The sequence below is a fragment of the Candoia aspera genome, chromosome 2 (assembly GCF_035149785.1).
Source record: "Candoia aspera isolate rCanAsp1 chromosome 2, rCanAsp1.hap2, whole genome shotgun sequence".
Lineage (NCBI taxonomy): Eukaryota > Metazoa > Chordata > Lepidosauria > Squamata > Boidae > Candoia > Candoia aspera.
In genome coordinates this window covers 182,607,234-182,621,212 of record NC_086154.1, presented here as the reverse complement: position 1 = coordinate 182,621,212, position 13,979 = coordinate 182,607,234, and the positions used below count along the sequence as shown (strand labels likewise).

At 40.7% G+C, this 13,979-nt stretch overlaps 1 protein-coding gene across 1 annotated transcript in view; it reads left to right on the top strand.

Annotated features, from left to right (window-relative positions):
• Positions 1–13,979, top strand: part of TEK (TEK receptor tyrosine kinase) — a 59,492-nt gene that overhangs the window by 16,447 nt on the left and 29,066 nt on the right. Inside the window, exons 3-8 of the mRNA XM_063294998.1 lie at positions 1,709–1,819; positions 3,082–3,231; positions 8,152–8,283; positions 8,983–9,123; positions 9,886–10,017; positions 11,920–12,074. Of these exons, the coding sequence (XP_063151068.1) occupies positions 1,709–1,819; positions 3,082–3,231; positions 8,152–8,283; positions 8,983–9,123; positions 9,886–10,017; positions 11,920–12,074 (821 nt within the window). The remainder of the gene's footprint in view (positions 1–1,708; positions 1,820–3,081; positions 3,232–8,151; positions 8,284–8,982; positions 9,124–9,885; positions 10,018–11,919; positions 12,075–13,979) is intronic.

Genomic DNA, 13,979 nt, shown 5'->3' with positions numbered 1-13,979 from the left:
CTGTGGTGCTGGAGGAAAATTCTGAGAGTGCCTTGGACTGCAAGAAGATCAAACCAGTCCATCCTCCAGGAAATAAAGCCAGACTGCTCACCTGAGGAATGATATTAAAGGCCAAACTGAAATACTTTGGCCACATAATGAGAAGACAGGACACCCTGGAGAAGATGATGATGCTAGGGAGAGTGGAGGGCAAAAGGAAGAGGGGCCGACCAAGGGCAAGGTGGATAGATGATATTCTAGAGGTGACAGACTTGTCCCTGGGGGAGCTGGGGGTGTTGACGACCGACAGGAAGCTCTGGCGTGGGCTGGTCCATGAAGTCACGAAGAGTCGGAAGCGACTAAATGAATAAACAACAAGGCTAAACACAGTTATTCTCAAGAACAGAAGGCTAGCCTTTGTGTATCCTGCTGTCATTTATTCTCATTGCATTTCAGCAGAAGGGGACATGGCTGGGGATTATAAAACAAATTCAAGTCCTGGTTTATCACTCTCAGAGTGATAAGATCACTCTCAGGCTTATTAGGAATGACAAACCAGGAATCCCAGTTCAGTTTCCCTTTCTGGTGAATATTTGATTACAGAAGCTCCGAAGTGAGGCAACTGAGCAGTGTACAGCAATAGTCCTCCTTATGTATGATAAGAAAGGATTAGTACTACTGTCCAATGCTACCATACTGTAAATACTTGACATGCTGAAGTTCCCAGATTCAGTTTCCTCCCAGCTCCTTTGAAAAGATCAAGATGGCTGGGATGGGGCAATCCTTTTATGTCAGAATGGACAATCCTGTTCTAGATCAGCTTTTCTTAACTAGGTGGCCTCCAAATTAGGTTTGAAACTTCAGAACTTCTTGGCAGAGTGGCCCCAGTACTCATAGAGGATACCTTGATAAAGATTTAGATAAGATGGACAAATAATTAATCCTAATATCAAATAGCATCCCAATAAATATTTGTCAAGTTATTTTTGAAAATAGAATGGTGTAGGCTTCAAGGCACAGGACTATGGTTGGAAAACCAAACCCAGTGAAATGTCAGAAGCCCTTGAGAAAACTTTGGTTCCTGGTCTAAGATGTTAAACAAGCCGCTACTGCTACAAAGCCTGGTTATTGTTCTTCCCTGAATGAGGAATCCAAGCCATTTGTAAACAAATGAATTACTCAAATATAGGCCACAGGCTAAAAATACATTGGAATGGAGCCCATGGAAGAATGTGGATTCTTCTGCCTTCTAACAATGCTGTGAAGCAAAGAGTCAGTGGATAAATTAAACCAGTGATACAAAAGAAGTAAGGCTCTGAAATGGGAGGGGAAACCCAAAGAAGACAAAAAATATCTTTGGAATATTTTCTTTGGAAATAGGTATGGAATATTTTCTTTGGAAATAGATATACATGTATGTGTGTGTGTATATATGTATATCTGTGTAATTATATACAGCACACACACACACACACATACATAGAGAGAGAGAGAGAACATTTATAGCTAAAATCTGTTGGCTTGTAGAATTCTTCTGTCCCATCTGGGGATAATTTTCAAATAGAACATTGTTATATCCCTTTTTCTTAATCAACCATCCCTGAACTAATTCAGATATTGTGTTACCACAGTTTTCTTCCCCCATTATGTCATTATTCCAACTTCCATCCTGGAGAATTTACTAAGAAAGAACAGATCCATATTCTGTTTTGTTTTGTTTTTATTTTAGCTTCATTCCTTCCAGTTGCCTTAACTATTACAGCAAACAAGGGAGAAGTCGTCAACATTTCCTTCATCAGAAAGGTTTTTAATGAAGAAGATGCAGTAATCTACAAAAATGGTAACTATGCTTTTTCCCTCTCCTTTTTGGATAATATCTGACCAGTTGGAAGTATGCAATGTTTATTCTGTGCTATGAGAAAACTAAGCACCATCATTATATACATGTGGGGATGAAGTGGGGTGAATTAAGTCATTATTATTATTATGATGAGCCTCTTCATAGAGTACCTAACACACACATTACTTACTCTTATTGTAAATTTACTGTGGAAAGGAGAGGCAGTCACTTAGTCCTTTGCCAAATATGTATCTAAAACAGGTTTTTAACCTGGGAGACCTTGGGAGACTGTGGATAGATTTCAGAGAGTCTATAAAATCGGATGGGAAAAAAAGTACAACTTCCATATTCATTAACCTCTAGCTGAAATTTAGGTCTTAATTCAATAATGTATATTGGCAACAAAGTAATTTATGGCCTTTGGACACCAAAAAAGTTAACTTCAATATGTCTCACTATCTAAAATCATTATGCCCTAAAAGGGTATTGTATAGTCATTGATTTAATGGATTAATAAAGAAGCACATACTGTATATTACTACATGTGTGTTATTTTTAATATGTTGACAGCTGTATTTGAGCATAATAGTTTTCCCTTCTAATACAATCTATATCTATATATTTCATTTTATGCATTGAGATACATTTTTCTGAGAAGGGGTTCATAGGTTTCACCAACTCTCCAAGGGGTCCTTGGCACAAAAAGTTTAAGAACCCTGATCTAAAACAAGCCAACATGTCTTTACATCTCATTCCAGCCACATCCTATCCAGAAAGCAGCAACTGGGTCAGATTAAAATGTACGATCTTCATGGCAGAAGAATGATATAGTTAGTTAATTAAAATGATCAAGATAAGGACATCTGGAAATCTGAGACTGGATATCTGGGTACTGCCTAACCCCATGAATTAGGAAAAAAAGATCAAAATTAAAAAGGGTTTTATTTTGTACTTCAAATTTTAACTGATCTGTACAATAATCAAAGAAGTGTCTTAACTGATCAGATTAAAAATTTAATAACTAAATACAGTAGTTCCCCCATCTTCATGCAAAAGGAAGTAAGAGAAGTCAGGACTGCTCTATTTTACCCACGCTCATTGTTTCACACATGCAAAACATTACTAAAGCTGTAGTTGTCAAGTGATGAATGTGAGTTATAGAACATCAGCTGAAGACATATTCTCACTGTTCTCAGAATGCAACCTCATTGGTTGAGCTACATTTTCAGTTATATGCCTACCGATTTTTCTCTCCGCTGCAGGTACGTTTATATATTCTGTCCTCAAGCGAGTTCCAGAACTGCTAACGATACCCCTCCCTCAGGTTCAGCTTGATAATGCAGGGGTTTACTCAGCCAGATACATAGGAGGAAGCCATTTCACTTCAGCCTACACTCGACTGATTGTACGAAGTAAGACTTGATCAACTTCTTAAACTGAAAGCTAAAACAGGAATCCTTTGGCCTTTACCCATATTATGCTCTCTTAACATTGAGTCATGGGTAGAGATATTATCTGCCTCTGAGGTTCTGCTACAAGCCAGCTGAAATACTGCCAACTATTTTTTTTAACTTAAGGGCAAAGTATAAGTTTGATTGTTGATCCTTTTAAGCATACTTAAGCTAGACAGTTTTGTTTGGAAGAAAATGCATCTTAAGATGCCAGTCTAAAACATGCTCCTAATTTGGACCAGGATGCCAGGCCACCTTACAGCTGCAAACTTGTCCCCCATGTTTCCACTCTATCATCCCTTCGAGGTCTTGCACAGGCTGTTTCCTGCACGTCTGGTTTATAGTAGAAAACTTCCATGAAACTCTGGTATAGCTTAGATGTATTTTTTGGAAAGAGACATTGCATGGATTTTTTTTTTTTTGCCAAAACAAAGAAGTCTAGTATAAATCTGATCTCCAAAGTGTGAATAAATTATTCTGTAGTTTTGTTCCTCTGCCATCTTTCGCTTTCAGCTAAGGATATTTCTACCCAGCCACAGGCTTCACCCACTAAACCCCCAGAACTATTTTCATGCTTCCCAATATCCTCATTCTTGCCATTCTCAAAAGCCTTAATAGTTCCACAAGCCTACCAGTGTCCCCTCTAGCTATTTATTTATTTTATTTTATTTTCTATCCCGCCTTTATTATTTTTATAAACAACTCAAGGTGGCGAACATACCTAATACTCCTTCCTCCTCCTATTTTCCCCACAACAACAAAAATTGGCATCTAGTCAGTGCCTGGCCTCCCATCTTTTCCCTATTCCATTTGAGTTTGCAGGAAGAAAAAAAGTGCTGCACACCTGAAATGTGGCAAGTTGCCCCAATGCCTTGATTTTGGTGGGGAGGAGGGAGAGTCAAGCAAACCTTCCTGTCACTGGGAAACAGCCCATCCTGTAGCTCCACTATTAAAACTCAAAACTGTCTTCTCAGTCGGAGCACTGGAACTTACTTGAGCTGAATTATAATAGGTTGCAGAAGAACTTCTGAAAAGTGATATTTTGGTAATCTGGGGTACTTTATCAATCCAACATCAACATTGCAGCCAACAAACTCAACCTTAGTCTATTCAGCCAAGTTTGGTCACCCAAAAGAAGCTTGCTTATTGAGATAGCATGTATTCCACGGTAATCAGTACAGAGTCTAAGAGCCATCCTTTTTTGCCCGGAAAAGCACCAGGGCTGCTAGAGGTGAATTAGCAGGCTCAATGAAACCTCTCTCCAAGTTTTTATCTATGAATTCCCTGAGGACCTTTTTCTCCGTTTCTGTCATAGCATACATTTTCGGTTTGGGTAATTTAGCCTTTGGGTCAACTTCGATGGCACAATCAGTTTTCCTGTGAGGAGGTAATTGGTCACATTCTCTGTCATCGAACACATCAAGAAAGTTGGCACATTCAGGTGGAATGCCTGATTGTGCATCAGGTTTTCCTGTTGGAATCTGTTTGAGGAGTATCCCGGCTACATTCCGCCCGTTCTGTGGCACAGTCGAGAGGTTGCCAGCACCATCGTTAAACAATAAAGCGCCAGACTCCCAGTCGATTTGTGGTTTTCTACTCTTTAGCCACGGGAGTTCCAGGATGATGGAATAGTTGGCGATAGGGGCCACAATGAACTGCAAAGTTTCCTTATGCCCCCCCAACCTCATGGCTACAGTCTCAGTTCGGAATTCAACGGGACCCCCGTGGGCAACAGAACCATCCATCTGGGTGAAAATAATTGGATGCTTAAGTCTTTTAGTTTTGAGGCTCAGTGTGTCAATTAAGGCGGGGTGTATTAAGCATATAGTGCACCCCGAGTCTAACATAGCTGTCAGATTGGCTTTGTGTTGGCTTCTTAAGTTTTTTAGCTCTACTCTCACCAACAAGGTGGGGCAATCATCACTCACCAAAGGGTCTTCTTTGTCGTCTTCCTCCGAAGTAGGCATGTTGCGCCCAGGAGTCCCCACCTGCTCACAGGCGTGATCTAGAACAGGTGAAAGTCATTTCCCGCTGGCTCCAGTTCCTCCTGTTCAGAGTCTTCGTTTGACTCCATCAGGGACTTCACGTCTGGATCCTTTTGTGCTAGCGCTGTCGCAGTTGTCGCTTTGCGTCTGGTCGGCGGGGTCTTAGTCGGCTTGGTTCCTCCTTTAGGTGCATCGGACTCCCCATGTGGGCATTCTGCTGCTCGGTGGGTGTCTTTCCCGCACTTGAAACAGCTGCCTCTTTTCCATGTGCGGTCTTTTGGGTCCTCTCTGTCATGGAATAGCTTTTGATGGGTGAAGGGAAACTGCCTTGGGGCTCCGGTATTCTTCCCTGTCGCTTGCGCTCGGAGTTGCCCATGGAATTGGTATTGAGTATTCTCTACCTCCCCTGCTAGGCAAATCCATTCTTTTAAGGTAGGAGGGTCTCTGCGGCAGAGCGCCCATCTCAGGATCTCTGGCTGCAAGCCCCCCTTGAAATAGTCAATCTTAGTGGTCTCCAACCAGTCCATAACTTTCCCAGCAAGAGCTTTGAACTCCATGGCATACTCCGCCACAGTTCTCCCCCCCTGCCTAAGTTGCTGGATGCCCACCTTCACTTTCATCTTGTCGAGTGGGTCCTCGAACCACTCTCAGTGCCCTCATGAAGTCTTGTAGGCTGTTCAGCTCAGGGGCCATGGCATCATGCAGTTGCACAAACCATTCTGCTGCTGGTCCCCGAAGCCTGGCACCTACCTGGCTCACTTTCTTGTACTCGGTGGGAAAGCAAGACCCATATTCCTTCATGTAGATGGACACGTTGGTCAAGCAGAACACCAGCTGTCGTGGATCACCATTGAACTTAACTTGTATCTCTTTTGGGGTCACAGCCGGCATTGCTTCACTGGGTGCAGCTCTCCCCAACTCGCCTTGGCTCTCCAGGTGGCCTCCACTCCGCCGGCACCTCACTGGGGATTCGAAATCCCAGGTCGGGGTTAGGGTGCGTCGCTTTCCTTGTGGGTCCAGCGATACCACTCTGGATAGCTGAGTCGAAATCTCTGCCACGGGGTATGCCATGGTTTCAAGGGTTTTCAACACTTGTTGCAGCACCACTTCCATAGCAGACATCCTCGCCTCCAAACCCCGCATTTCTTGCGGAGTCCCATTGTGGTCTGATATAGTCCTGTGGGACCCCAGGCTCCACACCTTTACTTGTGCCTCCACAGGTGGAGGGGCTCTTCTTTCCCCCTCCCTGGCATCAGACTGTGGAGAACCCATCTTTGGTTCTTCTATGATCAGGCTTGGTGTCTGAGGCTCCCTCTCGAAATTGAGGGAGAGAAGAGCACTTTCCAACTCCATGGTGTTGAGCCGGGGTTCCATCTCACACTCGCTGTCCCTGCTCCCAGAGCTCTCCTCCGACTCAACTCTTTCCTCTTCCACCTTGGCGTACAGCACTGTCCTCTCCGATGATGGTAGAGGCGATGGCTGCTTGGCTCAGGATTCTCCGTGTTTAGGCATGATTCGTTAACTCTCAGCTGAGTTACTTTCTCAGGAAGAGTTTTCGAATAAAACAAGATTTGCAGCTTAATGTCAGCACCTGGTCATTCGAGCATTCACACAATCACAGTCAAGAGGCTAAGATTCCTTTAACTGTTTAATGAAGCAAAATGAACGGTACATAAGTAAAGCTGCGAATAGAGAGTTCCCACTCAAACCAAGATTTAAAACTACGTTCCCTTTCCCACGAAAGCATGTCACCCCCCCTCCCATCCAGGTGGTGTTCCTAGTGTATCTCAACCCATTGTCCTTGATGTCTTCCATACCATAATAATCCACTTCACACTCCAACCTCACACCCCCTCCCATCTGGCAACACAGAGTCTATACCATTCACAAGGAAATGATGGCAGATCTTCCGATAAGGGGTTCTGTGAATCCTTTGATCAGGGGGATCTGACAAAGCTTAATAAACATCTCTTTTTACTGCCCAACAAAGGAGCAGGGATACAGGTGCAAGGATACAGGTAGATTTCAGGCCACCCTGCAGGACTGCCATTCTGTATTATTCAGGCCTGGTACCCACAGCAAATTTCCTGATGCAGCAGTCAAGGGGAAATTACAGAATTATGTAGTTTGAGTTATGAAAATTGTGTTTGAAGACTACACCCCACAAGTGACCTACTGGGTTAAACTGAGATAGCATACATTATGTTCTTCCAAGTATTTGCCATCCCCCTGTATCTGGCTTCCTGTTTTTGTTCTTTAATCTTGATTGTTGTTAGACTTTCAGTTCCCAGCATGCCTTATGAGCTAGATATAACTGCTTGCCACTGGAAGACATTTTTGTGACTGTAACAATTTCTTCACTGCATCTGTAATTTGTAATGTTTTATCATTTTATCACCAGGGATGAGTTACCCAAGGGTCACATATGGCTATCAGCCAATTTTCAAAAATCCTGTAAAGCTAAAGACTCCTTTGAGTCCAGCTCAAGTCCTGGTGATTTCATGGATACCTGAAATAGTTTTTAGTTTTCTTGACAACCATGTGGAAGTGGTGCCCTCTACAAGTAATCCAGTTCAACCATTGTTCACCTGTATTTTCCCTTCAGCCTCTTCTGGGGGGAGGGGAGGAAAAGGAGAGGAAACAAAGAAGGGGGCAGAAAGAAGGAGCAAAAATTATTTCAAAAAGAGGCAAAACCATTCTTAAGAGATTTCTTCTAAGGGAATACCATTAAGAAAGATTGTTCATTCCACTATGCTATGCTCCCAGTGATACTGAGAAATACTCTAGTGAAGTTTTACAAACCTTTTATATAAGACCTCTGTTAAAAACAGCGCTATTCCATTTGGGATCCTTTTATAATTTAGCTTACCAACTCTTCTTTTGTTTTTATGTAAAGGGTGTGAAGCTCAGAAATGGGGACCTGCGTGTTCTTCTCCTTGTCCAGACTGCAAGAATAATGGCATCTGTCATGAAGATACTGGAGAATGCATTTGCCCACCAGGCTTTATGGGGAGAACATGTGAGAAAGGTAAAAGAAAAAATTATCATATGTTTATGAACCATCTACCCTAAAATAGGGGATCGAAATATTGGATATATTAACCACATTTGAGGTTTTATGGTTTAGAAGATATCAAAGAAGAGGTATTTATAAAGATACTGGTGGTGAAGAGCAGAAAATTATTCTTCCTCCCATCATGGTAGAATTTGGGACAGCTGAATTCTATAAAAGTTTCCTTGATTTTAAGGAAGGAATTACACTGAACCTACAGTATGTCCAAGTAAACTTATAATAGCCTGGCTTCCGAGCACTTTGCGACATAAAAGTTTAATTATGATCTAAGCAGTGTCTGCAGGTTGTGCTTCCCTTACTGTGGCCCTTAGCTCCCAATAAAAGGTAAAAATGACCCCATAGCGAGTAGTTACCCACCTCTCTGTGTGTCAGACAGAAAAAAAGGGCTTCATTGAGAATATTTGACACTTGGCCAAGAGATCAACCAGGTTCAGGCTGAGATACCTTCCTTCTTTCCTGAACTTTGAGTCTATCAGGTGAATGTTATCAGCATGCTTTCTTTCTGGAAGGGATTCTGCTTTTTGATTACACCTGCTATCACTTTTACACTTTGAAAATAAAGATTGCTTACCACAATTTTCAGACATCTGAGAAACATTATTATTTTACCTCTCTTTAAATATGTTCACCACTTTGTCCTTTTTTTAAAAAAAGCTTGTGGAGAAAACACATTTGGGAAGGCATGCCAAGAAAAATGTAAAGAAAAATCAGGATGCAAATCTTTGGTATTTTGCTTGCCTGATCCATATGGCTGTTCATGTGCCTCTGGATGGAAAGGACTCCAGTGTGATGAAGGTAAAATGAAATATGAAAATTAACTGTGTAGGTAGATATATGTGTGTATGGAGGAAGTGGGGAGAGTACAACATTGCTAAGAATATATATTACTTCCCATTAAAAAAAAATAATGATGGGCTAGTTTGGTAATTTTTAATCCAGCCACTGTCAGCACATTCCTTCTATGCATTTTTTAACCATATAGTCCAGTCAGCATCCTGGCTGAAATTACATGAGTGCCTTAAGGAAGTCAATACATCTTTTGCAGCCAATGTATGCATGGTAGAAATGATATACTGGTAGTCCTGGTTTAGTGACTATAATTGGGACCTGCAACTTGATCATTAAGTGAAACAGTTGCTAAGTAAAACTGCAACTGTGCTTATGACCTTACATCAGCTTTCCTTTGCTATACAGACCTGTGAAGGTTGTAAATGCAAGGATTGGTCGCAAAGTTACTTTTTTATCACTGTCATAATTGCAAACAGTTGCTAAACAAGGCAGTCACTAAATGAGGATTACCTGTATATGGGAAGAGCTCAACATTTAACAAGCCATAAAGTTCAGTTTTGCTCAAAATATATGAATGCCAAGGATAAACCCTTTGGAATACACCCTGCTGGGGTCTAGACTTCAGCAAGTGCCTACCACCAATGTGGGACCCTGATGTCAGTCAACTATAGCATTGTCTGAAAGCACGGTGGCCAGCTGAATAATGACCTCCAGTCAATTTGCTGTATGTGCCACCTAATAGTTCACCGGTACTGTTCATTTTGGCAGGTTGTGAGCCTGATTTTTATGGGCCAGATTGTAAATTGAAGTGTAACCACTGCAGCCATCGAGGAGCATGTGACCGCTTTAACGGCTGCATCTGCCAGTTTGGGTGGCATGGTCTGCAATGTGAAAAAGAAGGTAAAGCAAAGGTAACCCTGTAGTACCACAACAGTTTTCATGTTTCACATAAAGTTGGCACCAAAAATGGGCATCCCCTTTGCCAAGTGAGTCCAGTCTTTGCTTGCATTCAAAGATAGATCAACATGAAAGAAAACTACATTAAACAATTTAGGGAGGACACATGAACAACCACCCAGCAGTTTATTTAGGTTTTTTTTTTCAGTAAAGCAAGCATCCTTTTGAGCCAATTAGGAAAACAGCCACAACAAAAGAGATATTTAAGTCTTCCCTCCAGCAATGTTTCCCCTCAAAAGCAGTTTTTTCACCCTCCTTTCTTCTGAAAGGGGAAATATGCCCTTCCCACCAACATATACATACATAATTTCCTCCCAGGGAGAAGGGCATTTTTCGCATTACTGTACATCATATATTGCTTTACAATTCATACTCATAGCTTCTGTTATTAATTTTTTAAAAATATCACAAGAACACAGTCTGTATCACTCCAATGGAACAGTGTTATGTGCCTTCCTTGCCAGCTAGAAGTTGAGCAGTGAGAGTGATTTTTAGCTATGATTATTTTCAGAAAGATGACATGCTTTCCCTAAAATATTGGGGCAAAATTTGCAAACAAGTTTTAAAATAATATTAAGTCAACTCCCTTAAGCTATGCTCGATTCATAGAGACTACTTGGACATGTCCATGTTGTTTTAGGGGGAATAATATGGAAGTAGATTATCACTGGCTTCTTCCATAATGCTTTTATAACTTCCCAATCTAGTCTACAATCCTGGGATTTCCTGGATTCATCAACCAAGAACTGATTAAGTCCAACCCTGTTTAGCTTCTTCAAGATCAGCCAGGGTTGGCCAGATGCTGTCATAATCTGCTGTAACAAAAGAAAAGTATAAGTGCCTAAATCCATTTATATATTATTCTTCAAATTCAGACCATAGGGATTAATGCAAAATTTGGGCCAAAGACTGTTGCAATTTATAAGAAACACTGGACGATGTACACGAATGTTCATGTGTATGCATGTGCATGAATGGATGTTATGAATTTTGTCAATCATGTCAGACATGTAAATTTATCTTGGTTCTTAAATTGGGAATATCATTGTTTCATTACCTCTTATTACCACTTACAAAAGCTCAGTGAGAAGTCATGAAACAATGATATTCCCAATTTAAGAACCAAGATAAATTTAGCATCTAGGGTTATGACTGACAACTAGATGGCAGGAGGCCAGTCTGGCTCTGATTGCTGACATGGAAGATCACCCCAGTTCATTTTCTTCTCATGAATATCAGCACAACCCAGATGGAGGATATGGAAGTCATGCTGCTCTTCCTATTTCCATTTTCAAAAATTATGATGGCAACAGCTCAATAATTTTATAGCTGCAGTCTCACTGAATCTGCTCATTAGGTTAAATTAGAAAGAGAAAGGAGGGAGAAATTACTAAACTTGTGCACATCATTATTGTCTGTTTCTGGTATTACTGCCAATATGTATTATTGTCATATGTCAATCCCATCATTTCTTTCTCTTCCATTTGCATTTTTGTTTATTAGCTATCTAGACTGAACATATCATATGAGTGCCTTCCCATAATGTAAAGAGTGTTGATCACAAAAATTTTATTTGAAGAACCTCCATCTTCCCAAATCAAAGGCCAAGCAAGTGGACATCTATGGATCTGACTCTGACCAGAAACCACCAATCAGCAAGTCATACTGCAGCATATATATTGTTAATGGAGGCAGTAAGCCAGCATGGTATAGAGGTTAAGGTGTTGGATTAGAAGCAGCAAGACTCAGGTTCAAGTCTGGTTGAAGATGTGACCAATTAAAGTCTTTACTGATTTAATCCTGCTTAATTAAATGATAAACAAATATGGTTTGTTACAAATGCAGGTACAGCAGATGAATCCCCCAAGATAGAGACCTTGCTTGATGAAATTGAACTCAATGCTGGCTCAGAGTTCAAGTCGACCTGCATGATTACTGGCAAACCACCTCCTACAAAGGAAGACATTAAATTAATTAAAAAAGATGGAACCATCCTTCTGGTAAGTTCCTCATCAGCCTATGCTTTCATAAGAAGGATAATTTAATGGAGATAGTTGTACTTATTTGCTGAATCTCTTTTGCCTCATTTTCTTGCTCCTTCCCATTTCTACTTGCAGTGAAATTTAAGTGTCAAGATCCCATCTTCTGTGCTGAGTTTATATACTAAAGCAGTATTTCTCATGCTTGGCAACTTTAAGATGTGTGGACTTCAACTCCCAGAATTGAAGTCCACACATCTTAAAGTTGCCAAGCTTGAGAAACACTGTACTAAAGCATATAACAATAATATTATTTATTACCAGATTCTTACCTTGCCTATTTGTGGTCAACTCAAGATGGTGTACATAACTAATGCTCCCACCTCCTATCTTCCCCTCAGCAACAACCCTGTGAGATATGTTGGGCTGAGAGAGAGTTGATTGGCCCAAGGTCACCCAGCTGGCTTTCATGCCTAAGGGAGGAATAGAACTTACGGTTTCTAGCCCAGCACCTTAACCACTATACCAAACACCAAAGTGTTAGAGAGGTGAATGTTTTCCTACTGTATTTTTCAGCCACAGTGCATGGGTGTCACTGGAGGAGGCAGCAATGGAATGAATGGCTTCTTTTCCCCCTCCCATTTTCAATTTATTTTCAGGAGGATTTTAACATTTTATAGATTTGTTCAATCTACTGAAGGGTTAATACATTTATATGTTTTCACTGCCTGCTGAAAATAGGTGGAAAATCATGCTTTGGTTTGCCATTAAATTTGGCAGCTCAGCCTTGGTGGATTTTGAGAGATGCAAAGAAGGTTGGGAGGAGCTGAACACAACCAAAGGACATGGGTTGCCCCTATGCAATGTCAAATAATACACTGCATGAACAAATAAAATTAGAATGAGCCTTGAAGTACTCCTGTTCTTCAAGGTTCTAGCCAATCAGCTATGTTCTATTCTAGGCTATTCCAGCTTTCTACTCCTCCCTGGTCTTCCATCCCTCCATCAAATCATCACTTTGTAGTCCTGGGATCCCCAGTATGGCTCTGCAGATGCATCCTTTGGTACTTACTCAGCCCTCTGCTTCCCTTTATAAGTTGAAAAAGGTTATTTATCTTGAAATAAATAACTTTAAAACTAAAGAGGCATTGGCATTTGGCAAAGCCCTGCTCTCACTTTTATTGCCAAGAATGCAACTGGATTGCATATAATTATATTTATATTTTATTGTATTTTTAATTGTAATGGTTTTATATTTTAATCTTGTTTTATTGTAAGCCACCCAGAGTCCCCCCGTTGGGGAGAGATGGGCGGTGAATAAATTTATAAATATAATAAATAAATAAATGTAAGTTCCTAAATTGTTTTTAGAAAAAAATGTGGTAAGTACCTTTAACTCAGAGATTGTTCTGTCAATGTGCCATCTGCTCAAAATGAATAACAAAGAATAAGCTGGGGTGATTAAGAACATTTTAGGGGGATATAAAGAAGGTCAGGAAGCAACCTTACCTGTTTACACTCTGAAAAATTGGCTTTTTGTGGCAGTTATTTTCTGAATGGTCCCATCACCTTTGTCTGGAGAAGGCAGTTCCATTACATCACTGTTTTGGAAGGAAATACTGCAAAAGCACATTAAAGGCTGTATTATTGCAAGGCTTTTTATAAAAAGAAGCAACAGTTAGCTGACAGTAGCCAGTGGAGAAAGTTAAAGAACGTATGTATGTATGTATGTATGTATGTATGTATGTATGTATGTATGTATGTATTAAGCAAATTTATATAGCCGCCCATCTACCAAAAGGAACTCTGAGTGGTGGTCAAAATACTGTAAAAACACAATACAATAAAACAACCATTTAAAAGAATAAATTACACTGAGGCCCCAATAAAAACTCAGATCCATCCACCAGCCACCCTGTGCCTGCT